The 27,257-nt window shown below is 43.2% G+C and overlaps 1 protein-coding gene across 2 annotated transcripts in view; it reads left to right on the forward strand.

Annotated features, from left to right (window-relative positions):
- CPXM2 (carboxypeptidase X, M14 family member 2) overlaps positions 1-24,289 on the forward strand; it is a 105,149-nt gene extending 80,860 nt beyond the window's left edge. For both annotated transcript variants that reach the window (XM_048506155.1, XM_048506156.1), the window contains 4 exons: positions 1,060-1,357; positions 15,752-15,891; positions 19,395-19,494; positions 22,270-24,289. In XM_048506155.1, coding sequence (XP_048362112.1) covers positions 1,060-1,357; positions 15,752-15,891; positions 19,395-19,494; positions 22,270-22,541 — 810 coding nt within the window. In that variant the 3' untranslated portion in view covers positions 22,542-24,289. The remainder of the gene's footprint in view (positions 1-1,059; positions 1,358-15,751; positions 15,892-19,394; positions 19,495-22,269) is intronic.
- The last annotated feature ends 2,968 nt before the right edge of the window (positions 24,290-27,257 follow it).

A 27,257-nucleotide genomic window follows, 5' to 3' on the forward strand; every position in this document is an offset into this window, starting at 1 on the left:
CCACCTGTGCGAACGGCTCCCTGGGGACGGCGTTTTTGCCGTCCCCAGGACATTGTATATGGCCCGTGCAGAAAGGGCCACAGATTAGCTTCAAAACAGAGTTTGAAGCATTGGTTTTGTGTTCCATGTTTATCCAAATAGAGCAAGAACAGGGCTCTTTTGCAACACTTACTTTGTGGACATAATTCACAGGTGGCTGCAAGGCACTAGGAGACTCAAGCATAGCACTTGAAGAGCTAGGAACACTGTATTTTTACTGACATGGTCTTATCTTCAATTTCACCTTTGGTATTTGTGCCACAAAAGCCCCCAGTATGTTGAGTAGTCTGAGAGTAATGTCAGTTACACTGCTATCCAACAAGAGACCAGGAACTGCAGATTGGACCAATTCAGCAGAAGTATGTGATTGGGAAAGTCGATTGGAACAGAGCTTGGACGATATAAGTTTTCTCTCATACTTAGCTCCTTTGGCTTTGTAATATCTGTATATTGGAAGCTCTGTAGTGGTGGCAGTAAATATTCAATAACACATGAAAAATCTTGTTTTTAATACACTCAGTTTCTAAGGATTCTTATATGAGAGAAGATCAATGATATTTACTTCTACTCATGCAAATCAGTCTATGATTTCTTAAAACAACTTTTGTGCCATTTTGTTTATTAGCAGTGATTTCATGCCATAAAATGTGTGCATTTATGTGTCTCAATAAATCAGTATTATGAATTGTATGTACATTATACAGAAAGACAGAAGCCTTAATTGGCATTATAAAATACAGTAAATACATGAAAATAGGTGCTGTGTATACATATGCAAAACATTTCATGTCAAAACAGTACAACATACATACACATTTGAAACAAATCTATGGAATACACAGTAAGGAGTCAAAACTTTTCACAAAAAGATAAATAAAAACAAAATAGAGAATTATCACTCATCCCTAGTTCAAGAAAACAGTTGTAATTTTGCTGTTTTTTGAGTTTTACTTGATGGGGCAGTTATAGTGACTTCCCTTTCTTTCTGTGGTATCTTTATTTTTTCTTTTTGTCCTATAGGTGGCAGTTGAAACTCGAGCTGTAATAGCATGGATGGAAAAAAATCCATTTGTGCTTGGGGGCAACTTACAGGGAGGAGAATTGGTTGTTGCCTATCCCTACGATATGGTCCGGTCAACATGGAAAACACAGGAGCATACGCCTACTCCAGATGATCATGTTTTTCGATGGCTGGCATATTCGTATGCATCTACTCATCGACTAATGACAGATGCCTGGAGGAGAGTTTGCCACACAGAGGACTTTCAGAAAGAAGATGGAACTGTAAATGGAGCATCATGGCACACTGTTGCAGGAAGTAAGTGTTTCCCCCACTTCTACAAAATTTAAAAGGTCATGCTTGTTATCTGCTCTATAAATCAAAAGATTGTCACCTATTTACACAGAGTAGAAACAATAATTTAATGATTCTGTCCCATTGCGTTTTGCAAGGTGTCTCTAAAGTGAAAAGGAACTGTCAAATTTGTATCACACAGGCCTTACCTTTGAAGCTATGCAAGGCAGTCTTCATATATTCAGTGCATTGAATTTAAAGGGTACCTGGCATATATTAAATAGAGCAGGAGCTATACATCAGTTCAAACTTCATTGCTTGATAAAATTCTAAAAGCCTTTGCCCCAAAATCTCAAAAAAGTACACATGGGATCAACAGAATCATTCTAATAACTAAAAGTATTTTAATGGGGAGTAATAAGTTATATTTTCATGGAAAGAATGAGTTATAAATAGGGTCACAAAGAATAGGTCTCAGAATTATGATGCTGATAATCTGGCTTTAATTGGTGCTGAAAGATCTGCTCTAGTACCTCAATTTAAAGAACATTGGGACAGATGATTCCTAGCAAATTATAGCTCTGCTTAGATAATCAGAAGCTATTTTCTCTTCATCTTTCTCTTCATCTTTCAATCAAAATAAAGCAAATATATATATATTATTACTCAATTAGGATTCCCAAAATTCCCTTCATGTTTTGCCAGCAAGAGTACAAGAGCAGTAGCTTTTGGAAGAAACACTGCAAGATTAACAGATTCCCTGAAAAAGCCTGTTGGCAAAATACACAAGGAATTTTGGGGATTGTAACTGAGTAATAAAATATATTTTTACTTTATTTTGCACCATCGGCTTTGGAGTTTTAAAAAAATCGGTTAATGACCATCACAGACTTTTTATTTTCTCCAAGGCTTGAGAAGTCACATCCACCGTTCTCTTCCCTTTACCTCACAGCAAAACATACATTCTTTTATCTTTTTAGCCCCAGCTCAACTGGAAATGAATCAGGAACACATTATAGTACTAACTGTATTCAGATTAGGCCTGTGTAGATTTACATACTGCACTGATTTCCATCTTCCCTATTTAGAAACTTTGTTGAAGCTTATCACTTAAAATTGCTGCAGATGGTGAGACTTTACTTCGCTCAATAATCACACAACAACGACAGGCTGGAAAGGAATGGGCCGCAGCCCAGTTTATTAATATTCAATAACATAATCAACATGAACTATGTACAAAAGAGCTGGGCGGCAAACGGGTCGCACATCAGATCCCAATCTCCATTGGGAACTGACGGGAAGGGAAGCCCCAGAGATAACACTCCGGCTTCACCCTTCCCGCCCCTGCTGAGGAGACGGGCACCGGCTAAGCCCATGGCCGCCTATCGGCCCGCCCTCCTCTCCTTGCTTGCTGGGGTGTCGGGCACCGGCTAAGCCCTCGGCCGCCTATCGGCCCGACCCAACCCCACTCCCTGGGGTGTCGGGTAGCGGCCCGGCCTGCCAGCCTGCCAGCCTGCCCGCCCCACCCCCCGGCCCTTCCACAGGGCACAAGCCTGGGAGACCCAGCTGGAAGGCTCGTTTTCTCCCCAGATGTGCGACACCCGTTGCAAACCCGCCAGGACTGCGACAGTAAGGACCACAACCCCCCAACCCCTAAAACTATAGGGAGGGTGGGTGGGCCACGCCTTGCTGGGTCTTGCCGCCGGGAAGGGCGCGGACCGGGAGAGGCGTCCTTATATATCCCGGCTCCTCCCGCCTTTACGGCTGGGAGCCAATCATTGCACCCGGTTCTGCAGCATGCCGCCAAGCCATGCATGCCCCTTATTTTGCTACGTTGCTCAACCCGGCAGCAATGGCTGCCCCCGGTTATTCGGGTGCATCTAATTTGCTGCAGATGGTGAGACTTTACTTCGCTCAATAATCACACAACAACGACAGGCTGGAAAGGAATGGGCCGCAGCCCAGTTTATTAATATTCAATAACATAATCAACATGAACTATGTACAAAAGAGCTGGGCGGCAAACGGGTCGCACATCAGATCCCAATCTCCATTGGGAACTGACGGGAAGGGAAGCCCCAGAGATAACACTCCGGCTTCACCCTTCCCACCCCTGCTGAGGAGACGGGCACCGGCTAAGCCCATGGCCGCCTATCGGCCCGCCCTCCTCTCCTTGCTTGCTGGGGTGTCGGGCACCGGCTAAGCCCTCGGCCGCCTATCGGCCCGACCCAACCCCACTCCCTGGGGTGTTGGGCAGCGGCCCGGCCTGCCGGCCTGCCAGCCTGCCCGCCCCACCCCCCGGCCCTTCCACAGGGCACAAGCCTGGGAGACCCAGCCGGAAGGCTCATTTTCTCCCCAGATGTGCGACACCCGTTGCAAACCCGCCAAGTGCTGCCGCCTCTTTGCAGCTCCTCGCCCAAGCTCCTCAAGCCTGAGCCTGTCTTGACCGACCCAGCGGAGGAGGGTGTACCGACCGATTGAAGCCACAAGTCCATGCCCACCGGGACAGGCGGACGCCATCCGCTCAAAAGTTCTTTGTTGTCCCGGGTGATCTCAGCATGCTCCACCACCGCTTCCCCGAGGGAGAGCACCACCTTGGCGGCCGCCTTGTTGAGTTTTCTGCAAGCCCTGTCCACGGCAGTGGGGTCCACAGCTCCCCTCCAGTGGACCCGCTGCAGCAGCTCGGACCAGACCAAGGTCATGCCGGGCCAATGCCTGGCGAGGCTCCGCAGCGTGGTGGCCACCGCCCAATGGAGTTCCAGACCCGACCTGGCCGGGAGATCCTCCTCCCCCAGGCGGATAACTAGGAGATCTGGTGTGGCCAACTGGAAAATGTACTCGATGAGCTTGGGCTCCAGTTCATGCCAAAGCATGCGCACTTGCCCCAGCCAGGTAATCCTTACGTGAGCCCCGAGTCCGAGATGCTGGCCCCAGTCGGATGAGCAGGCGTAGTCCCCGGCTCTGTTGACAAGGCTGTGCCCCATGCCCCACACCTGTCGAAAAACAGTCAGCGGCGTCCCTGGAGGCACTGTGAAGAGAATCAACAGGTCAGATGGGGGCGAATGTAAGCCCGAAAGGCCCCCGACCGCCACCTCCCCAAGGTGCGGATGTCCTCCTGGGCCCTGCCCTCCTGCGCCGCGGTTGTGGCGGCCCCTATTCAGAAGGAGTGCAAGCCAAATTCGGTGGCTGGCAGCCCGGCCCGGGCCAAGCATGCCCGAAACACCACCAGCATCTGAAACCTGGTGAGGGGGGAACTGTCCTCGTGTACCAGGAGCATGCCGCCCATCCGAGGCCTGTGCCGAAGCCAAGAGATGAGGGAGGCGAGGGGGCAGGTGACGTCGCCCGGCAGGACCGGCATGGTGACCCAGGCATCGCGGCCTTCCTGGTCATTTTTGGAATGGGCAAGCCACGCATAGACCATGTCCCCCAACAGGACGAGGTGCTCCCTTTGCAGCGCGGTGCTGGACGGCCGGTCCCTAGTCGGGGCAACTAGTTCCCCGGGCCTGAAAGCCCCATGATGCGCCAGGTGAAAGGCGGCTGCGAAAAGTAAACACTCAGCGTGAAGCGCACACCTGTCGCAGCTCCCCGGTGACCGCCCTTAACACCTCCCTGGTGACGGGGCGCCGGAGGTCCCTCAGTCTGGAGCCCACCCGCCACCAGCCCGCCACCAGCCGGTGAACTACAAACTCCTTGGTCACATCTGGGAAGCCCGAAACCCTGCAGTAAAAGGTGATGCCCGCCAGTTGCACCCCCATGGAGCGTGGGTGCATCCCCCACCCATGGAGTTGTACCAAATACTTCACTAGGAGGCCTGTGTCCACCCTGCCACAGATGGGGCGCCCCTTGGACGCTGCGTAGCTCCAGAAGTCATGCATGGCTCTGTCGTACTGCCTGCGCGTGGCCGGTGCCAACGAGTTCAAAACACCTGTGATGACGGTTCGCTGCCAAGGTTCCACAGGGACGCCGGCACTGTCACCGGGAACAGCTCCGCCCCAGGGGCCAGGCGCCGGAATCGATCCACCTGCTGGTGAGATAAAGCATCAGCGATCTCATTTTGCAAACCTGGAACGAAAGCAGCTTTAAAAGAAATTTTATAGGTGAGGCAGGTGAGAACAAGATTGCGAACCAAACGCATGACCTGTGCAGATTTGCTCAACTGCCTGTTCACCACACGCACCACCGCCTGGTTATCGCACCAGAAAAGCACCCTTTTATTGAGCCAGAGATCGTGCCAAATGTGCACCGCCACCAAGATGGGGAACAGTTCTAGAAAAGTGAGGTCCCTGGTGATGCCCTGTGTGTGCCAAGCTGGAGGCCAGAGGCCCTGTGCCCACTGACCCTGGAAATACACACCAAAACCGTGAGCCCTGGAGGCATCAGAGTGCACCTGCAACTCCAGGCCAGGCTCCAGAGGTGTCTGCCACAGGGAGATGCCGTTGAAGCCTCGGATGAAGGACAGCCAGACCTGCAGATCGTCTTTTAGGCCCCGGGAGACCCTGATGTGGTGGTCAGGGGACTTGCAGCCAGACAACAACCTTGCCAGCTGGGAGCAGAAAGCCCTGCCTGGCGCCACCACCCTGCAGGCGAAATTGAGGTGGCCCAGTAAGGACTGCACCAGGCGCACCCTGCATTTGCGCAGGGGGAGAACGGACTGAAGCAGGTTGGTTAAGGCCAGGAGTTTGTCACGAGGGAGTGATGATGTGCCTAGGACCATATCCAGGTGGATGCCCAGGTAGCTGAGGGCGGGGGTGGGGCCCTCCATCTTGTTGGGGGCCAGGGGGACCCCCAGTTCGGCAGCCATTGTCTGGAAAGCCTGCAGGGCGACCTCGCACTCCCTGGTACCCTGCTTGCCAATGAACAGGAAATCATCTAGGTAATGGGTCACCAGCCCGGAGGGCACCCGCTGCCTGAAGGCCCATTCGAGGAAGGTGCTAAAGCCTCGAAGCGGCACAGGCAAAGGAGCAGCCCATGGGCATGGCCTTGTCCACGTACCACATGTCCTGGAAGTGGATGCCCAGAAGCTCGAAATCCAGCGGTGAAATGGGCAGGAGCCGGAAGGCCGACTGGATGTCACATTTTGCCAAGGAGGCACCTGTGCCGGCCTGCCTGATGAGACTGACGGCCTCGTCCAGGGTGGCGTACCGGACTGTGCAAAGCTCAGGGTCGATGTAATTGTTTACTGAGTCGCCCCGGGGGTAGGAGAGTTGCTGAATTAAACGAAACTCCCCCGGGGCCTTCTTGGGCACTACGCCGATGGAGGAGACCCGGAGATTGGGGAGAGGTGGGTGGCTGTAGGGGCCAGCGATGCGACCGGCCCAGATTTCTTTATAAAGCTTATCGGCCGCCACGCCAGGGTGATCGCGAACAGATTTTAAGTTGTTCGCCTGGTAGGCCTTCCTGAGGCCGCGATAGGGAATCCTGAAACCTGTCGAAAAACCATCACCCAGCATGCGCGCCGCGTGCCTGTCGGGATAATGCTGCAGCCAGTCCAGCAGCACCCCCACCCGGACGGGTGTGGGGGCCAAAGACTGCAGCTGGGCGAGGAGTTCAGTGCTTCTGGGCGGCGGTAGCGCTGCCCTGGCCACCGGCTTCTTTTTGGGAGGGCCCGGCGCCAGGGGACCGGGCTTGCCGAAAGGGGAGGCGGCCGGCTGGCTTAGGGCAGGCCACCCTGCTGTGATTTCCAGAACAGTTGGAGCAAACGTGCTCATACCTGCACTTGGGCCGCTGGCAAGCGCCTCTATTGAATTCCCAAAAGAGCCCCTTGGCCCCCGCCCGCCCTGGGTAATCCCTGGTGGACTTGTCCAGAAAGGAGGGCTCCACGGCCCCTTTCATGGCAGGCTGGACCACGACCATCCATGTTTGGTCGTGGATGAGGTCCCAGAGGAAACGGCTCTTATGGGAAGCGTTCTTGCGTATCGCCTTGTCGTAGGCTATGGCCGCGGGTTCGCCGGCCAGCGCCCGGGCCCGCAGCACATGGGCCATGTGGGCCGCCAAGTGCCAAGCCCGCAGGGGGTAGGTGGCCCCAATGAGGGCTAGGTATTCAGTGAAACCCTGCAGCCAGTTGTTGAAATTCCGCTCGGCCGCTACTGGGTCCCTCCGTTTTTTGTCAGCCTTCCCGCCAGACAAGCCATGTTCCCCCTCCCGCCGAGGAAACCTGAAAATATCCACATAATACCCATCGAGCGCCCACTCCCAGAGCTTCCTGGGGAGATGGGACCCGGGAGGGTTGCCGCTGTCGTCAGGGGCCGGGCCAGGAGACGGCGCCTCCATCCCCCCCAAGCGTCTGCGCTTTGCGAGCCAAGGGGGGAGAGCGGGCACCTTTACCCCCTGGAACCAAAACTCCCCGCTAGCCTGCAAGTCATCGTCCTCAGTAGACTCACCCGACGATGAAGAGCTGGGAGACCGTCTGGAGGAGCGGGAACGCCTCGACGACCGCTTCTTCCTCCGGCCCTCTCGCTCGGAGGGACCGACGGACGCATCCACCGACGTGGACGCGCTGACCGGTGGGGAGAGCTGGAGGTCCTCCACCGTTCCACTTGCGGTGTCCGCCCGCACCGCGCCACTCGGATTCCCCTGTGCTGCAGAGGGTTCCAGATTCCCCGGCCACTCCGCCGAGGGCCTGGGAAAGGTGCAGCAGCGTGTCCGCCAGGTTCCGGACCAGGGTGGAATCGGGGCCCGGCTCGCTGGCAGGCCCGGGCCGGGGGACCGATCCGGCGCCGCCGGAAGTCGCAGGGAGAGCCTCCCCAGCCGGGGAGGACTGCTCCCCCAGTCCCACCGGCCTGCCCCTCCCGGTTGGGGACAGGCCCATGGCTGCAGCGGTGGCCGCCCGCGCGGCCGCTCCGATACGACCCACCACGGGGCCCTCGTCCGAAGTCCCTGGGCCAGTCTGAGCCCGGACCCTGTTGAGGAGGGCTTGGGCTCTGCCCGAAGGTGCCGGCCCCCCCGCGGGGAGCTCCTTGCTCTTGGCCCGCTTTGGCCCCATTCCAAACTGCGAGACTGGCCAACGACCAGAGGAAAGCAAAGGGAATGGAGAGGAAACGAAGGAAGGTCAGTAGAAATGGAAGCAAGAGAGAAGGAGAGTGAGAAAAGGCCGCAACCAGTCTCCTTCCGGGCCTTACACGAGACACCAACCAGCACTACCACGCCTTGCTGGGTCTCGCCGCCGGGAAGGGCGTGGACCGGGAGAGGCGTCCTTATATATCCCGGCTCCTCCCGCTTTTACGGCTGGGAGCCAATCATTGCACCCGGTTCTGCAGCATGCCGCCAAGCCATGCATGCCCCTTATTTTGCTACGTTGCTCACCCCGGTAGCAATGGCTGCCCCCGGTTATTCGGGTGCATCTAATAAAGCTAAAACACCTCCAAGGAATTTTGGAGCAGTAAGGTGTTGGACTGGGATCGGGAGGACCTGATTTTAAATCCTTATTCTATGTTGAAATTGGCAGAGTGACCCTGTGTCAGTCTACCTCACTGGTTTCTTAGGATAAAAGACGAAGTGGTTTATACCTACCTTTGTCTCCTATAAGGAGACTCAACACTATTTATTAACACCTTCCCTTCCTCTTCCCACAACAGAAACCTTGCGACTTAGGGCTGAGAGAGATGTGAAAAAACTGGATAAGGCCAATGTTACTCAGGAGGCTTCATGCATAGGAGTGGGGAAACAAATCCAGTTCACCAGATAAGAGTTCTTTGCACATTTGGAGGAGTGAGGAATCAAAACCAGTTCTCCAGATTAGAGTCCCCTGCTCTTAACCACCACACCCCACTGGCTTTCAAAAGGCAGAGTGGAGAATGATGTACACTGCCCTGATCTCCTTGGAGGAAGGATGGGATAAAAATGTAATCAGTCAATCAATACATTTTGTACAATAATGAAGGCAACAGTCCTGTACTGGACCCGCATTGCTAATATACAGAAAGTGAATTTAGTGAATAACGGTTTATTTTTTAATAATACACTGAAGTGTGGTAGCTAGTTTTATAACACCAGGCCTCAACAAGTTCATTCTGAGTTGGATGTAATAATTTTGAAGTGAGGATGGAAGATTTTTTTTTCACTTTTCATTTTTATGAATGCTCTTAGCATTCTTTTGTAAAAAGCCTTGCATAAGTATGCTCTCTTTTTGCCTATTCTGCACATTCTAGATGCAGAATTGGCTGTCTGATCACTGAATTTATGACTTTAATTTTTTTAAGTGCTGTGTAAACTTGATTATGAATCGATCCGACAGAGCTGTATTGCTATCTGCTAACAATGAAGAACTAGTGTTAGCCAATGCTAAGTACTGTCTGATTTCTTAGCAGCAATTATTGCATTGGATTTGGTTCATCAAATTAGTTTTACAGCTATATGATATTCTGAATTATTTTTAACCATCTGCATCTTGTTTCTCTAATATATTTTGGATCATTGGGCAGTGAGGGTTCTAAAATATTGCTTCTAGTTATTTTGACATATTCTGGGAATAATTTGAGATTAATGAACAGGAGAGGGAATTAGCTAAGAGATGTTAATTGAATGAGAGCAGCTTTTACCACAGTGTGGTAATAGCTTAGAAGCTATTATTTTGTGGAACTCCTGGAACATTTAACTTATGATCCGCATTTGGCTAGTAATCAGTTACTAGCTACATGATTCCGGTGGAACCCCAGGACCGTTCTCACACTTCTGTGTGGATGGCCTGGGGCTTCTGTGGCCTGCAGAGGTGCCTCAGCATGGAGGCACCTCCGCATGGAGGCACCTCCTGTTTGTTAAAAAATCTACCTTTTCTCCTTGCAAATCTCCACAGGGATGAGGGGACTTGCCCCCATGGCCACAGTGATGCCCTGGTTGTTGGAGGGCAGCGTGGGCATGCCTCCTAGTCCTTGCAGAGATGTGCAGGGAGATAAGGTAGGGGTTTTTTTAAAACAAGGAGGTGCTTAAAAGCCACACCTCCAACCTGGTGCTGTTCTCATGGCACCGCGTGCAAAGCGCTATTTTTAAAAAACCTCACTCATTGAGCAAGTTTGGAAAACAGCATTTCCCTTTCGGTTTGGGGTCGTGGGAAGCATGGCTATGTCTCATTTTGGAGGTGGTGGTTGTGTGAACTGCGCTAGAGTTTTTACCGTGTTTTTACCATGCCTGGGGTGCTGTTTTTGGCCTGTGCGGAATGGGCCCCAGTATTTGCAAGTCTTCGTGAAAAGGGAGCAGTTCTAAGCAGGTGTGCTTGGTCCCATGTTATTTAATTGAGCTTACTTTCAGGAAAGTGTCTTTAGAATTGCAGTTTCAGTTCACCCAGAAGTTGAGAAAAACACTTTTGGGCTTGGATTATGTTACCCTAGAATGCATGAAAATATTCAAGGCTTGTGAACAATGATATTAGTGAATATAAATCCTTTTTTAAAAAAAGCCCAAGCCAGTGTTTCTAACTATCAAGAAAATGTATTATACATGCCACTCCTCACTCCCTCTCCTCCCTTGCATGACACCCCTCCTTCCACTCCCCCTCCCTCCACTAGGGTGGATGGGCCAGGTCCATCCCTCCCTTCCCTCCCTTGCATGCCACCCCTCCCCCTCCCCTCCCTCCACTAGGGTGGGGTGGGCTATATCCAGATGCCAGGCCCCCCTTCCCTCTCCTCCCTTGCATGTCACCCCTCACTCCCTCCCCTCCCTTGCATGCCACCCCTTCCTCTCCTTCCCTCTGCTAGGGTGGGTGGGCCATGTCCAGAAGCCAAGATCCCTCCCCTTCCCTCCCCTCCCTTGCATAGGGGCACAGGGATGGGAAGGTCCCTGTGTAATTCCATATTTTACCCTGGTTGACACTGTTTTTCTACTGTTTTGCTACTGCTGGAAGAAGATTCTATGCATCAGAAAAAGAAATATTCTTTCAAATGGCACAAAATAAGTTATGTTTAATTCAAAATTCAAATGATGATCAAATGGCACAGAGAATATAATGTCGAATGACATATGCTTATGGAGTATAAAAAGTTGGTTTGGATTTCTCATTAATATGACAAATCTACCATGAGTACAGGCTGTCTAAAATCAGTCAGGTTCTCAGAATCAAATTAGTAATGAACCTAAAAGCTATTTTTCTTCCTGCTTTTTGTAGTTCGAAATAAAAAGTGCCGTAGAACAAAAGAAAGAACTTAAACTATTGTTGTAGCACCAAAATGCACAATATTAATTGAGGAATGATTCATTTTGGTTCCATTCTGAAGCATGCCAGTGTTTTGTGTCTGCAATAAGTACAAAATATAACAACACGAGTTTACGATTATAAAATGCATCTCAGACATAGAGTCCCAAACTCTTGGCAAATCTTTCAAGAGAATTGCACTAATTGTAGTATAGCAGCATTGACCCTCATGTCCAATTACTGTTTTTCACTTCTAAAATTATCTGGATGTCTTTACATTTTCTACACCAAAAAACGAGAGCAACACTGAGGTTTGGGCTATAGATGCTACAAGAGGAGGTGGAAATGAGACAGTAGGGTCTTTTTTCTCCCCAGGTGTTAACATTGTATTTCAATATACAAAACTGAGCCATAAAACATAGGCATTCATATTCATACAATTTGTATGGTGCTTACTATCTACATTTACATTTTATGTAAATTTACATTTTAAATTTACATTTTAATTACATTATTCTATCTTTTCAATATATCTTCATGTCTAATAACATATGTATTGTGAAGATATCTTGCCTAATTTTTTCTTCTTCTGTTTTGGTTTAACTTGATTTAACTTTATTCTTAATTTTCAACTATATAGTTAACAAAGATATTCAATTTTTGTTGAAATTCTGAAAATGATCTATAATGTATAAAGGATGTTAGTTTTGCCATGATCACATATTCAGTTAATAGACAACCCAATTCCACAAGGCTGACGTGGCTTTCGGGCGGCACATGGAGACAGCAAAAAGAAAAAAAATCTGACCATCTGGAATACTTCCATAGGGCTTAATGGAATTATTCTACCCTTTTGGGTGGCATAAGTTCAAAGCCCTGGCCGTGGCATTCTCAAAAGCCTGGGTGGAAACTGACTAAAGATGGGGATGGGTGGAAGCCCCAGAAAGTCCTGCCCTGTGCCAGCATCCACTTGGACACCCATATTGCTCTGTGGCAGCACTCGCTTTCAGGTTTCACTGCTGCAAAATTGTGGGGTGCCTGGACCTTATGGTGGCAGCGGGGGCAAATGCATGAATACAGCCCAGCACCACTTCCATAGCCCATTTGCCTTCCCCCATCTAGACTGGGCTTTATTTATTTAAATCTTGATGTTTTTATGTCTTCCATTTTGCTTTGTATGTTACTCATGCAACTGTCACCATGTACTTGAATAATTCACAATATATTTTTGGAATATTACTTGATACAATATTTAGTGACATATTTTCCAGATTCATCTCAAACTTAAGGTTTAGTATATTTTGCAATTGCATATTTCTTTCCAGTATTTTCTTCTGTCTTACATGTCCACCACATGTGATAGAATGTTGTGTTCTCATGTTTCCAGCTCTGTCCATTATAATCTTTATTAGTTTTAGCTATATCTTAAGGTATGATAGACCATCTGAAGAACATTTTGTGCCAATTCTTTCTTAATGTTTGACATTCCATAATCTTAATTTCTTTAGCCCAAAGATTTTCCCATTGACTCATGTATGTTTTTTTCCAAACATTGGCATCCATATTATCATGCAAGATTTAACTTGCTGTATTGCAGTATCATATTCAGTATCATATTGCAATGACATTTTAGGACAATTTTTCCTAATAAATGTTTAGGACAATTTTTCCCAATGTTTTGAATCTCCAGTGATTAATTGTTTGAAAGTAATCTTTCTTCTTAATTGGCTACCTTCTTTGGCTATTTGTTCTCTCAATTTTGATACCATTTGATAATATAATAACTACAGAATCTTCTTTCCTTCATCTAGCTCCTTGTATTTTTCCTATTTGTATAACGTACAATTAATTTTCTTCTTTGTTTTGTTAAACATCAACTGGAGATATCAGTGGTGATACAACAGACTCTTGAGGTGGTGAAATGAACTGCATCCGAGATGCAGTGTAGGGATCTCAGCCCTAACCAGGAACATTTAATAGAGAATTTGCTTTAATTTCCAAAATATCAAAAGCATTATCCTCTAAGGCAAAATTAGCTCAAGTCCCTTGTTAATTTGGTAAAAGATCTTTTAACACATTTTTTAAAAAATGAGTAGCCAGAAGGATTCTATATGAATTAACTCTTGTGTAATAAATGGCTCTGCTGTGGCATGAAGTTCCACACATGGGCTGGCTTGTTGTCTTCTAGTTAAGCAAGACATTTCTCTTCATAGCCAAAGGAGAAAGCAGTTGTATGGAGGGAACTTTGGACATTTTAGTAGTGTTCAAGCAATTATTTCCTTAATACATTTGGGTGGATTTAAAAGAGACAGTATCAGTTTGCTGATTGTTGTTGTGGGGTACTCTTTTTTGTATTTTTTTAAAAGACGGCTGTAAAAACTTAATTTTTTTGCAAAATATTCACTCAGAATATGACTAGTGGGCAAAAATGTTTGGGAACTTATGAAAGGCTAGAACACAGCAGCATATTGCAGCAGTGCTGTGATATTTTCGTCTTTCCATCAACAAACTTCACATCTGTGTTACATAATCCTCCTACACAGATTGCAGAAGGTACTTTTGGACTCATTAAATACTTGACTGAAGCAGTAGGGTAATAAGGGTTTTTCATTCTCTTCACTCAAAACATATTAGCTGTGCCCGTTTTTTCTTTCATTTTCAGCCATTATGAAGTAAATGAATTGTTCAGCTTCATTTGTCCCTAAGCATAAAACTTCTCCTATAATTTGGAATTCAGTTTGCTAATGAACAAAGCACTTTTATCCCTACAGTCAAGCAGCTGTTTCATTCATTTGATCTTCTTTTCATTTTTTTGATATTTTTGTAAAAAATATGAATATATGAATGTGTGACTTTAATGTTTCTGGAGAAATGCATTGGATTAGAACACAATATTTATTTATTCCTATGGAGTGTGCCCTTTAGTCTCTGTAGGAGTAAACAGCAATGATTGTGATCTACTTTGAATGTAAAGGCAGGCCAAGCACAAATTGAATACATGGCTCACAAAAATAGTGGAAACGATATTTTTTTATCACCGCCACCATATAACCCAAGTGTTTGGGGAGCTGATCCAGATCCTGAAAAGATGCCTAAATGTAAAGCCAGGTTAAATTTTCCAGATGTCTGCTTTCAAAGGCTTCTATCTGGCCCAAGTTTCCATTCACTGTCAAAACCAGATTGGGTAGCAGGAGCATAGAACTGAGACTGAAGCTGGCTGATGACTGCACCATTCTCAATAAAATGTGTCAGTCAAGAGTATCTGTATAATTATAGTGGATACTGAAATAAGTAAGAAATGTGTCAAAGTACAGAGTGAAATGTAGGTGCTTTTTGTAGGGATTTTGAACAAAGAAGTTTTTATGGGATTGGCTTAACCCTTTTCGTAGCCACTGTTGCTCTGCTTCATAAGGAAACTGTTTTATTCTATAGTTCTAAATGTACATCTGCCACACAGAAGTGGGACGACAGCAACATAAAATGGATAAGATATGACCTTTCCATCATTACCTGTGTGCCCAAAATTATTCTTATGAACCTACTTTTTCTTATGAAAAGCAGCTGATATATTTAAGATATTGTCAGGTTCAAAACTGGAAAAAATGTCACAGGATTTTCATACCGAATTTTGATAATTTAGGAGACAGCTTGTATCTTAATGTTTAAAATATTCATTTTAGATGGGATGCATTGTTGTCAATATTTTTCACTTGTTCGGTTGTCACATTTGGAGTTGGTCCAGTTTGCAGTGTCTTCCAAGTTAGAGAAAAATGGTTGAGTTTCAAATCAATGCTATGAAGAAGACAGGTGTGTTTTGGTTAGATTTGCATTCATTATACATACATATTGTTATTATATTTATATGGCAGTTTTAAAAGGGGGAGAAATTAAAAGAAGTTTTCAAAAATTAAAGGGAAAAAAACTTCTGCATCAAGCTTCATAGCCATATTTTAGGGCTCTAATGTAATACTTCCCTTTTATATACCATATATATTTGTTGTTTTTGTATGCTGTGGGCCTTGTTTCTTTTTTACCCTTAAATGCCAATAAAGGCTTGTTGTTGTTATTATTAACAATGTACTGACACAATGTTGTATGGATTCTTTCTAATTAAATTATTGTTGTCTTTATAAAATATCTGCATTTTCCTAAAAAAGTTTTTTCATTGCATTCATTTTAAACAGGGTATTAGAACAATTTGATTATTAAAAATAATCATGTTGAATTCCTAAGTTCAATAAAAATAGTTGGTTTTATTGCATTCATTTTTATTCATCTTTTTATTGCATTGACAGGTATAAATGACTTTAGCTATCTACATACAAATTGTTTTGAATTATCTATATATGTTGGCTGTGATAAATATCCTCATGAAAGTGAGCTACCAGAAGAGTGGGAAAACAACCGAGAATCCCTTATTGTTTTCATGGAGCAGGTATGAAATAGAACACTTTTCCTATTTGAATTTATGTATTTCCTTCCCTTTATTTAATTGGGGCCCTTTATGGCCCTTTCCGTGTTGGCCAATAAAAGCAGGGGAAAGCGAGTTACATGAACCTGCCCCAGACCGTTCGCACAGCTGGCTGTCCCGTGCCAAGGCACATATTTTTGTTCTTCTATGCCTGCTTTTTTGTTGCACTTCACAGGGAGGCAGACCGACCTCCCCCCCAGCCATGATACAGCCTGTTTCCCCTGCGTGGCTCCGCAGATGAGAGCTGGGGAAGGGTTTTTTTATTATTGCGATTTTTGCGATTCTCTTGTTTAAACGTGCCTCACAGCCGTGGCTGTTCACTTGGCTGCGGCTGCAAGGCACGTTAAACAAAAAAAAAAAGCACATATCACGATTCTCGAAAAACCTGGAAATGGGGAGCAGATCCATGTTAGGATTGGGATCCGTGTGAAGTTCCCCCCAACCTGGGTTTTTTACCAGTGTTATCCCAATTTAATTGGCTGATGTGGAAACGGTCAGTGTTTCATTACCAGCACTTAATTGTTTTCAAATCCTGGCCAAATGAGATTGTCTTAGAAAATCAAGTCTTGACAAAGTAACTAGTGGTTTAGTCAGGACTGGGAATCAACAGAGAATTGAGAGCCAACTTGACCTAAACTTTTTAAATTGTGGATCAGGAATAAAGAAGGTTAGCAAGGCATCCAGATTAAATAGAAGTTTAGCAAGGCATCCAGATCAAATAGAAAACATGGAACATTCAGCAGTCTATATTGGCTAGTGAACATCTTCAGAAAATGTTTTCTGCTAATGCTGAGTTCTATGAAAACAATCTGTTTTGATCATTGGTGGCTGGAGTATGTTTCCTAAGCTGCTTCCTTCCACACAGGGACAGTTCATAATGGCAGGGGAGTCTGTGTATGATAGTATTTCCTACACAAATAGAGATCCTTTATGGGCTTTCCTTAAAAATGGTGATTGATGTATCATTACTACCCCCTCTTGGATGTGTAAATCTGCTTGTGTGGGGGTGAGAGACTGGGTACAGGAGACAGTTAGTCCATTCTGGAAAAGGGGGAGTTACCAGGGCAGAGGGGAATAAATAGCCATGGAAAGAGCTCCACCCCTTACCATGGCCCTCCTCTCCAAAGGTGAGAGGAAGGCAGAAAGCTTGTTTGTCACTGGATGTCTGTACACTTTCTCTATATAATACTACGCAGCATTAAGCAAACTGATACAAACAGAATTTATTTGAACTCCATTTCTTTTCTAGAATTTGCCCATTCTCCACACAGTCCTTGAGATCTCAGATAGCTGCTCAAGCTTCTATTTGGTGCATTTGAACTGTGCATGATTTCCTGGAGAAGTTTCAAATCATTATCTCTATTTTGATGGTGTCAATAGGATTTGTGTGTGTGTGTGTGTGTGTTTTGACACAGAGGAAGGAGAGCTTAACCTTTGGAAATAATGGCAGATAATTTTTAAATCAGGTTATTTCCATTGCTGAAAGTGAAATGCATGTGAACATCTCAAAGGGTGTCATTGATGATAAAAAATGAAGTAGTTATTTAATTTTTGCTTTGGTTTTATCTGGACCCCACAGATCTGGATAACCAAGGCAGTTCTAAGAATACACAAGTGGATTTAATAGCTTTTCATGCCTCTGAGGTTGATATTATGTTAGCAGCGGTATTTCAAAGCTTTCATTATTCATAGAGAAATATAACGGATTCTGTTTACATACATATATTCAAGATGCCTTGTGATTATATTATTATACGCCCTTTAGCACTCCTAATAAGTCAAACTGGAGAAGAAAATCTAGGTCAAGCCCCAGTCACAGAAGACAGGAAGGGTAAACATTTAATAGAACATATTTAAAAAACAGCCACAATAAATCATTGCAGTGGGGCAGGATCAAGGATGCTGTGAGCATTTCTCATTGTTTTCAGAAGATGTGGGTAGATACTCCCATGTCTTCCAATGGAAAGAAATATAATATAGGAATGGTAGACATGAATAGATATTCCCCATTTCTTTCCATTATCATTCCTTCTGTACTGCATTTCTCTCCATAATTCATGTTTAAATATGAGAATGTCTAAAATTAATTTTGAAATTGGAACATGAGAAACTTACCACAGATTTTGGTTTCTTCCATTCATATGCATATTTCCTCAGAATTATCAGCACACATGTTTATTGATAAAACCCTGCAGTACAGCAGCCTTGGAAGGTCACATGCATAATTTTGTCAGGATTCATTTTGTGCTCATGCCTGTTGTTAAAAAGGTAGCATTTACACAACTGGCCATTACCCAAGTGCTCATGTCAGGATTGCTTGTTTGCAACCTTTTACTACTGCATGCATATATATATATCAGTTACATACAGGTGTAAGAGAAATGGATGCAAACTACAGGAAATGAAGCTGCTTAAAAGTGATCAATAATACTATTGTTCCATTTTAGAAAACAAGACAAAATAATTTACAACCCTAAAATGTGAAGTTGGAATGAACCAAATTTCTGAAACATCCCTAGGGAAAAATACCATATGTATCCCTTTCTGGAAAAAAGACATATGACTAAACTGTAGAAGTTATTTGGGTATCAAATGTTCATTCTCCAAGACACTTTCATTCATGTTAGATTTGCAGGCATCTTGGGGAAGAGGGGGATATAAATATAATAAAATAAATGTATAAAAGTAATACAGGGAAGGTATCTACTAATTTACATATACAATTAAATGAACATTAGGCAGTGATATGAAGGCAGTTTCCAGTACCTAACTTTAGACACCACTGCTCAAAGTACATTTGTAATCAGCAAAAAAACCCCAAACTTTTTACTTCTTTCTGCCATTCAACAGCCTACCCCTCCCTTCCTCCAACACACTATTATTACCATTGTCATCTCTTGTTATTTCCTGTACACAATCAAGTTTGACTGTCTTTTTAATACTCTGCCAGTGCCAACCCCAACAGGACCAATTTAAGGACTTCACTAAACTATCCAGTGAGTAATAGTGATCGGCAGCGTGCAGAGGGCAGAGAGTTATTTATTGTGAGTTTATGACTTGCACTTACTATGAATTCATTACTCATGAGAGATATTTGCAACCCCTTATCCACATGGGGGTTGTGTGACCAATACGAAACCTCTCTTCTTGCTTGTAGCCAATTCTTCATCTTGCAGGCGTTAGGATCAGGGCCTTGTTCACGGATCTTAAAGAGCAAGAGGCACCCCCATTTTATGAACAGGCACTCCCATTTTACCCAGAAGTAAATAATAACATTTGGGAAATGTAGACATTTAAACATATTGGAGTAAGATCCACTGGATCTGGGGGAAATCTCCTTAGAGCAGCCACTGGGTTCACTCAACTGTTATTGCGTTTATAGTATCTTTTGTTTGGACATGACTGGAAAGTGCAGATTTTTTTCATCTTTATTATTTATAAATTTGTGAATTTGATTTTACCAACAGGTACATCGTGGTATTAAAGGCATAGTGAAGGATTTACATGGAAAAGGAATTCCAAATGCCATTATTTCTGTAGAAGGTGTTAACCATGACATCCGTACAGGTAACTGTACAGTTCTGTCTTACAAAGAAAGGGGGAAAGGATAACTGCAACAGTTGAAATTAAGTTTAAAAGGATACAACTTTATTAATGGGCCATTTAATAACTGGGTAAATTAGTCACCTCAACAAGAAACACCGTGCATCAGAATATCTTTATGCATTCCCTGGCATACATATGGCCCCAAAGCTGAGCATGACAAACAGAAGTCTAGTAGAACAGAAGTCTGTGAACAGAACATGTTTTTAAAATGTTCTGTGAGGAAAAAAAGTCATTATAAGTCAATATCTGGGATTTGGGAAAAACACCTTTACTGTTTAGATCTATTTTTCTGGTAGGACAGTATTGATTCAAGGTTCAAGTCTACATTTTGGAGTAGGTTCCTGAATTTTAGGCCATTATTTTCATTGTGGGGAACCAATTTGAGGGGAAGGGGACTGAACCACTGTAATGAAGCTTAACAGAAATTCCCATATATATTTCTGGAATTTCAGGACAGACACACCTAATATGTTTGACCAATTTGTTGAATAATTTGACTGATCAGTAACCTGTGATCTATTCTTAATATTGTAGCCAACTGGAATCTGGTCAAATCCACTTCTAGTATTGAGAAATGTCGGTTCCATCCATCAAATTATTTTGAGACTACTGATGTTGACTGCCTAGGTTACTTCATGCAATAATATCTAGTTATGGATTTTTTTAAAGTCAAGAGTTCTTGATTATATTTTTTAACTCAATTTTGTTATGGCCCATAAAGTCTCACTATTACCATTCACCAAGTGAATTCTTGGTGTCCTGAACCTCTTTCAAATATTTGGAGAATGTTAATATAGAGGTTTGCTGCTCCTTTTTTTAAAAGCAAGTTTGTTTTGATGTTAAATCTGTATTAGAATATTGCTTAATCTTCTCAATGGTTCAAACATGAGGGATATGCAGAGCCTATAACTGGGCAGATGATTCGGTTTCATTGCAGAGGAAAATCTCCTTGACATTTCAGTAATTGCCTTTGATTGGTCACTATGAGATGCATCATATATTTTCTGACTACAGTTGGGCTTGTGTGTTTAACTGAGGCTACACATAATTATAGTATATTGCTTACCTATCCTTTGAGTCGCCTTTCTAATCCTCACAAACACAGCATACCATATGTGAGTCAAGTTTAGCACAAACAGCCCCACAGTTCTCAAAATGCAGTCTTTTGTTATGGCAGTACATGACATTGTACGTTACCCATGGGCAGAGCAAATAATAGTAACAGTGTCATTTTGCATAAGTGTGAAAATGACTTTTCCTGTGGGAGATGCTGTGTTTATGTTTTTATATAGTGTTATATCCTAGGAACCGTTGACAAGTGCTCTCAGCAGGCTTTCCCAGGTAAACTATATAATATAGTTTCACAGGAGAAAAAAACCCTCAGATTAGAAAAATAGATAATAATTCAAAACATACCATGTACATTTGGATAGCCTAACTACTGCAAGGATTGCAGAAAGCAAAAGACTTGCAATATTTTTGGATATTTTGAACAAAGGAACTATTCATTTACATGTCTGTACCTTTATTTTCCTACATATTTTCCTTCTTGAATACAGTGGTGATGAACATCAGTCTGGTATAGTGGTTAGCATGTTAGACTAAGATCTAGAGACCCAGGTTCAAATCTCCCCTTTGTCACAGCTCAGCTTATGTCAGTCACTTTTTCGCAGCCTAACCAGCCTTACAGAATTGTTGTGAGAATAAAACGAAGAGATTATTTTTTTAAATGTCTCTGCATTTCTCCTGAACCTCTTAGGACCTGCAAATGATGTTGTAAGATGCCTTGGGTCTTCTTTGGGGAGAAAAGTGGGATATAAATATCTAAATAAACATATAACTAGTACAAACCCCTTCAAATTGATTTTGTTCACCATTTGTCAAGCAGTCTTTGTCTATCTAAGACATGGTGGCCCGTAAAACAATTTTCACAGTAATGAAATCATTATACTTGATCTATTCTTAACCAAAAGGCCATGAACCAAAAGAAGCAAAGGAACTGAGTTTAAGCTGGCCTGTTTTACCTGGGAAATAATAGTTTCAGTCCCCACAATCTCTGTGTGTAACTGTAACACATAGTAAACTGGTCTCAATAGGTTTGAACTAATTTGAAGTCAAATACACAGAAAAATTGGAATATTTAGATTTCATCTGGTTGAGTCTCATTGCAATCAATGGCCTTGAATCCAAATGCTCCAGTTAAATAAGTTTATAGATTAGGCTGACACTTTGGTTTTGCAGGAATGAAAAGGTCACCATTTATTTACAAGCATGTACTTATGGGCTCAAATTAGTTTTGCCAGAAGAGTTGGGGAGAAGCAGTTTTTTGTAGTTTGGAGACTGATTTGAGGGGAGTCTCATGCTACATGTGTATTATGAAATCCTTGTTCATATTTGCTAATTGGTATGACCGCAAAAAGACATTATACTTTTCCAGTCTTCTTTTCTCAAAAAGACAGTGACTTTTAAATACTACTTGGAAGTTTCTACCAGTCAGAGAAGATATAACACAACTACATTTCATAAAGCCTATACCAAAAAGCAGATGTCTAGAACATGTGATCTCATTGCACATGGTAGGGGTAGAGTAATAATCTCCAGGCTTGTAACTCAGTCTGGGAAAGAATTCTCACTTTCTGAAAAATTAATTAGTGTGCAAGAAAAGGACTGTCCTGTGTTATTATCATGATGGAATTTAGAAAAAAATGTTATAATTCTTCTTTGATTCTTTAACAGGAACTGATGGGGATTATTGGCGCCTTCTAAACCCAGGAGAATACATGGTCACTGCAAAAGCAGAGGGGTATACTGCCTCCACCAAAAACTGTGCTGTCGGCTATGAAATGGGAGCTACCAGGTGTGACTTCACCATCAGCAAAACCAACCTGGCACGAATCAAAGAGATCATGGAGAAATTTGGAAAGCAGCCAATTAGTTTGTCACTCCGAAGGCTCAGACAGAGAGTTGGGCAGAGGCGCCCACAGTATCGACTACTTTCTGCAGTGTAAAAGATCCCATGATCTTGCTGTGTCCCTAAGCAGAAACCAACTGTAGTAATAGAAAAATATATATCAACGATACCTTCTTACATCCCCTTCTTGCAATATTTTAATCGGAGATCTTGTACTGAAGAATATCTTGAGATTCTACAGCTCAATATTTAGATTATGTGCTCCTCTGAAAAACTGGAGAACAGAAATGTGTCTTCCATAAAGAAAGTAGTCACTGCATTTGTAATTGCTTGTATTTTCTCACCCAGAGGAAAGGCATAATAACTAAATACTGTGAAGTATTTTTAATGCAGATAGAATACAATTCTTCTCTATTGGTTACCATTGAATTGAAACTGCTATGAAAATCAGCTTTGGGGGTTGAAATTGGATTTCAGGACTCAACTGCATGGAAAATTGTGGGCTTGAGGACTGAATTCAGATTTTCCCGAAGACACCACCCACATAGCCTCATATCAGCTGTTGTGTAGCAACAACCACACACTCAGATGTAAGAGACAAAAAGATGCATGCAAATAAAGTTGTGTCTTGTTATTAAAAAATGAAATGCTAGGTATCTTTTCAAGGAATCTTTCAGATGTGGCCACTGAAAAAAGATTTTAGCATGATGTTTAGACAACCCCACTGTGGAAAACTTGTATCTCTGCAAAACTATATGGAGGAGCCCCTCTCCTCCCTCTTTCTCCCTTTCACTTACCTGCTGACCTATCATAGTCCACATGGACTAGGAGGCAGTAGGCAGCAGAGAGCTGAATGTTGGGTTCATCCTGGCCAGACCCAGTATTCAGCTCTGTACCTCCTATAAAGTCCACAGAAGGTTTGGGGACAGCAGGTGGTATAGAGCATAACACTACCAATATTAAGCTCTGCACTGCCCGCCACTTTCAAGAGCCATGTGGACTTTGGAGGCTTGGCATTTTTCAGGATTGGGTTTAATAGATCTGGGGGGAAAATGCGCGGGGGCGGGGGGCAGATAAAAGCCATGAAAAAATCCCATACCAGTATGTAGGTTTGGCTCTTTTTTAAATATTTTTTGAAAATGTCCGAGTCTTTTAAACTCAACAAATACAAAGAAAAAATGGTGCACAGTCTTTGAATGTGCTCTACATGATCCTTCCAATATGTGTTGTCACCATTTTGTCTGAAAGGAGCAGTGTCTGTATTTTTAACTGCAACATGTGTATCAGAAACCTGATTTGTGTACTGAAGCTGATTTAGTGTTTTCTCCCCACTTCTGTGGGAAAATCTAAAGACTGAAAACAGCTTATGTGGCTTTATAACAGAGGCTCAAATTTGATATCATTTTAAATTTGATATCAGAATTTATGAAGACAATCTATTTCTTTAGAATTTGGGTAGCTTGATTGTTGTGCTTTTATTTTAAATGATAGAGATAATCATTGGATTATTTATAATTAATGCAGAACAGGACAACTGATTGAGGCATAGTGGCTGAGAGTCAAGATTTAAACCTATGGATTAACATGTCTCTGGTTTGAATTTGGCTACTGTTTAAGTTGATTCAGTGATAATGGGCACAAAAGTCTCTCTATCAGTCTATGACCCACACATAGAGCATGGAACGTAATAATCTTACTGTAGTAACCAGATAATGCATGTGGAGCATTTTGATTTGTTTAATAATGCAATCTTAAGCAGAGTTACCCTCCAAAGACCACTGAAATTAATGACCTTTGAAGGATGCAACTATGCTTAGGATTGCACTGAAAAAATGCTATGTATTGTCAATTCACCGACGACGACGACGACGATCATCACCGCAGCCGCTTCCGCGTTAACCGTCACATTACTCTGCCGCGAAGGCGACTCCCGCCATTCACTGTCTGCGTGAACGCTTTGGGATGCTTCGCAATTTGCATCGCCATCGCGTGGCCGCTTTTACCGCATGGAAACGGCCTAAGAGTGGAGGAAATCAGTTTTTTAGAAGACAAACTAGGCAGAAGTGATCATTGGTGTAACCTCATGTTAATTATGTAGGATTTGGACTCTATTGTGCCATTTGATGGTAGAGCTTTGGCTCTTCTCCAGAGCAAGTTATATCGTTATGTATGCATGGTAGCAAGACTTCTGTGAGCCATGGCTATTACACTGTTGTTAAAAACATTACAGTCACAAAATACAGGTGCTTTCTTGTGTTTTGAGTCTTGGGGGGAAAAGTGACCACCACAACAACATTCCAAATTGAAGTAAATAAAACTGCTGCGAATTAGCGATGTACCTGCAAAGTGTGTGCGTGTAGTATAAATTTAAATGTAATATAACATTTTAGCACTTAGCAATGAAGAGACATCTATGATGAGCAGAAACTGTACAATACATAAAGTGACGTGCCCATCAAAAGCAAGCAATGAGTAAAAAATAACCTCAGTAGATCTTAATACTTCTTCTCATGAGAAAAGTTGATTTCAGCTACAAATAGCCAAGTTAAAAATACACTTATGTGTGATCAGTTATGAAAAGTATACACATGTTTAAAGCATGTTTTTTTTTCATTTTAGAGTAGCAGAAACATGAAAGGATTGATTCCCTATGTTAGTTTATTTTTAAAGGAAGAAACTTTCTAACTTGACAAAAGACTCTGATAATGTCTAAGGCTAAAGCTGCAATTTTAAGAAGCCCCACTGAAAGTCTACTTTTGAATAGACCTGTTTAAGATAAACAGTCATGGCACAGTCATGTTTACAAAGTAGTGTAATTTTTGTATTTAATGGCCTTTGAAAGTACTCTGAGTTTAAATAGGAGAGTTCTGATTTGGCATAGTAAAATAGTTTCTGAACAATAAGATTGTGCCTAGAGGCAGCATATCCATCACTATTAATGCGGAGCTGCAAGTCAAGGATATCTTAAGACTTGCTTGAACTCAGACACACTTCCATCATGTGAATTGACTGGCATTCCTCAGGTTATATTGTAGGTGAAGTCACTCTGAGGCCAGCGATTAGAGATGTACAAACCAATACGGTGGTTCCATATTACTCTATAGATGCTTAAACCATGTCTATGTGCTGCTATAACTTCTGTATTTACTTTACCTGTTAAATCATTGGATTAAATTGTCTAGAAGTTTTTAGCAGCTTGGCTTTCTATTCTTGACTAATAAAATCTCAGAATGTAAATACAAGAATGCTTTCCAATGTACATCAAAAAGATACTGAGAAACTACCCTCAGCCTACTGAAATGAGCACTCATTCATTCTGCTCCATATGCAAAAAACTGAACTTCCTCACACTGTCCACCTCACCATTCAGTTCCTCCGTATACTGCAGAAGCATTGAAAGCTTACCCAAAGGTCATGTTTCCTACTTTTGTATATCCAGCTTCAAGGATTTTGAATATCTTCAGTCTCAGGGCATGCACAATCATACAATGTTCTCTTGCAGATGTTGCCCCAATTCCACACAGAGACATCTTTTGGAAGTATAAAGTGAAGTAGTACCTTGCACAAAAGATGCATGTCACAGGTGGCAAAAGCCTGTTAGGAAGGGGTGGGCCTTGGATATGTAGTCCTTGCTTATGCATTTCCATTGGAAGGCAATTGCCACCTTGTTCCCTATTTAAAGAGGGCAAATTAATCCATGGCTTCCTCTAAGAACTGTGACAGACATGCCTTCAGGAGTAGTCAGCTGCAACCTTTACATCTCAGAGGCACAAAAGAAAAAGGAATACAATAAGTTTCCTTGTTGTTGCATCAGGCTATGTTCTCCTTTATCTCCCACACTGCATTCAGAAGAAATCTTTTCCATAGGACTATGTTCGGAATAAGGTTGGAGACATCTATTTGGTCCGGGTGAATTCAAAGCTAAAGGAAAGGGTAGCTGATCAAAAATTCTGAGGAAGAGAAATGGATAATCTGCTCAATCAGTTGTGATATAGTGAGTAAAACAGAGACTCTGTTCTTGGGCCTTTTAAATCATCCTAAGCAGTTGAATTGACTGTGTTCTGTTTACCTTGGGGTGTCTATTGTTTTAATAAGTATACTTTACTAATAGACAAAAATTAATATGGTGAATACTTCAAACTAGGGTTTTTAGGTACTCCTCTGGCCAGAAGCAGGTGAGGATGATTTTATCTGGCTTAAAATGTGGCCTATAGCTTGACATCTCCTGTGTGATGACAATGAGCAAAAGCTCTATGGTAGAAGCTGTTTTCACCATAGAGCTTTACCCAAATACCAAAGCATCATTCCTGTTTTCACCTCTGTGATGATGTCACTCCTGAAGGTGTCATCATTGCCTCAGTGATGATGAGACCCAGGCCTTATTTGAAACCTGGTAAGATCCCTGTCAATCAGCTGGTGCTGGGTGGAGGAGGTTCAAAGCAGGGAATCTCCCATCCCCTAGTTGGGATTTGGCAGTCCTACTTCATATTAGGAAAAATAAGTACCTGTTTTCCACATAAACATATTATCAGGGAAACTAGGGAGTTGCTTCCTCTGAATTGTTAATTATTTCAAACCTGAGCCAGTAAGTTGTGTCAGCCAACATGTTATATTGAGTTAGGATCTTCCAAAGTACTGCATATATTGTGTAAAATATGGAATATCTAAAGAACCCCCCACTGTCATCTCAAAAAATAAATTTCAGACTTTTTTTCCTAGGAATAAAAATGTAATCACAGACAAAAGTGTTGATTATAATAGGAGAACTATTATTCTGGATGATGAAAATCACAGAACATTTCAGAAGAGTGGA

The sequence above is a fragment of the Sphaerodactylus townsendi genome, linkage group LG08, assembly GCF_021028975.2.
Source record: "Sphaerodactylus townsendi isolate TG3544 linkage group LG08, MPM_Stown_v2.3, whole genome shotgun sequence".
NCBI lineage: Eukaryota > Metazoa > Chordata > Lepidosauria > Squamata > Sphaerodactylidae > Sphaerodactylus > Sphaerodactylus townsendi.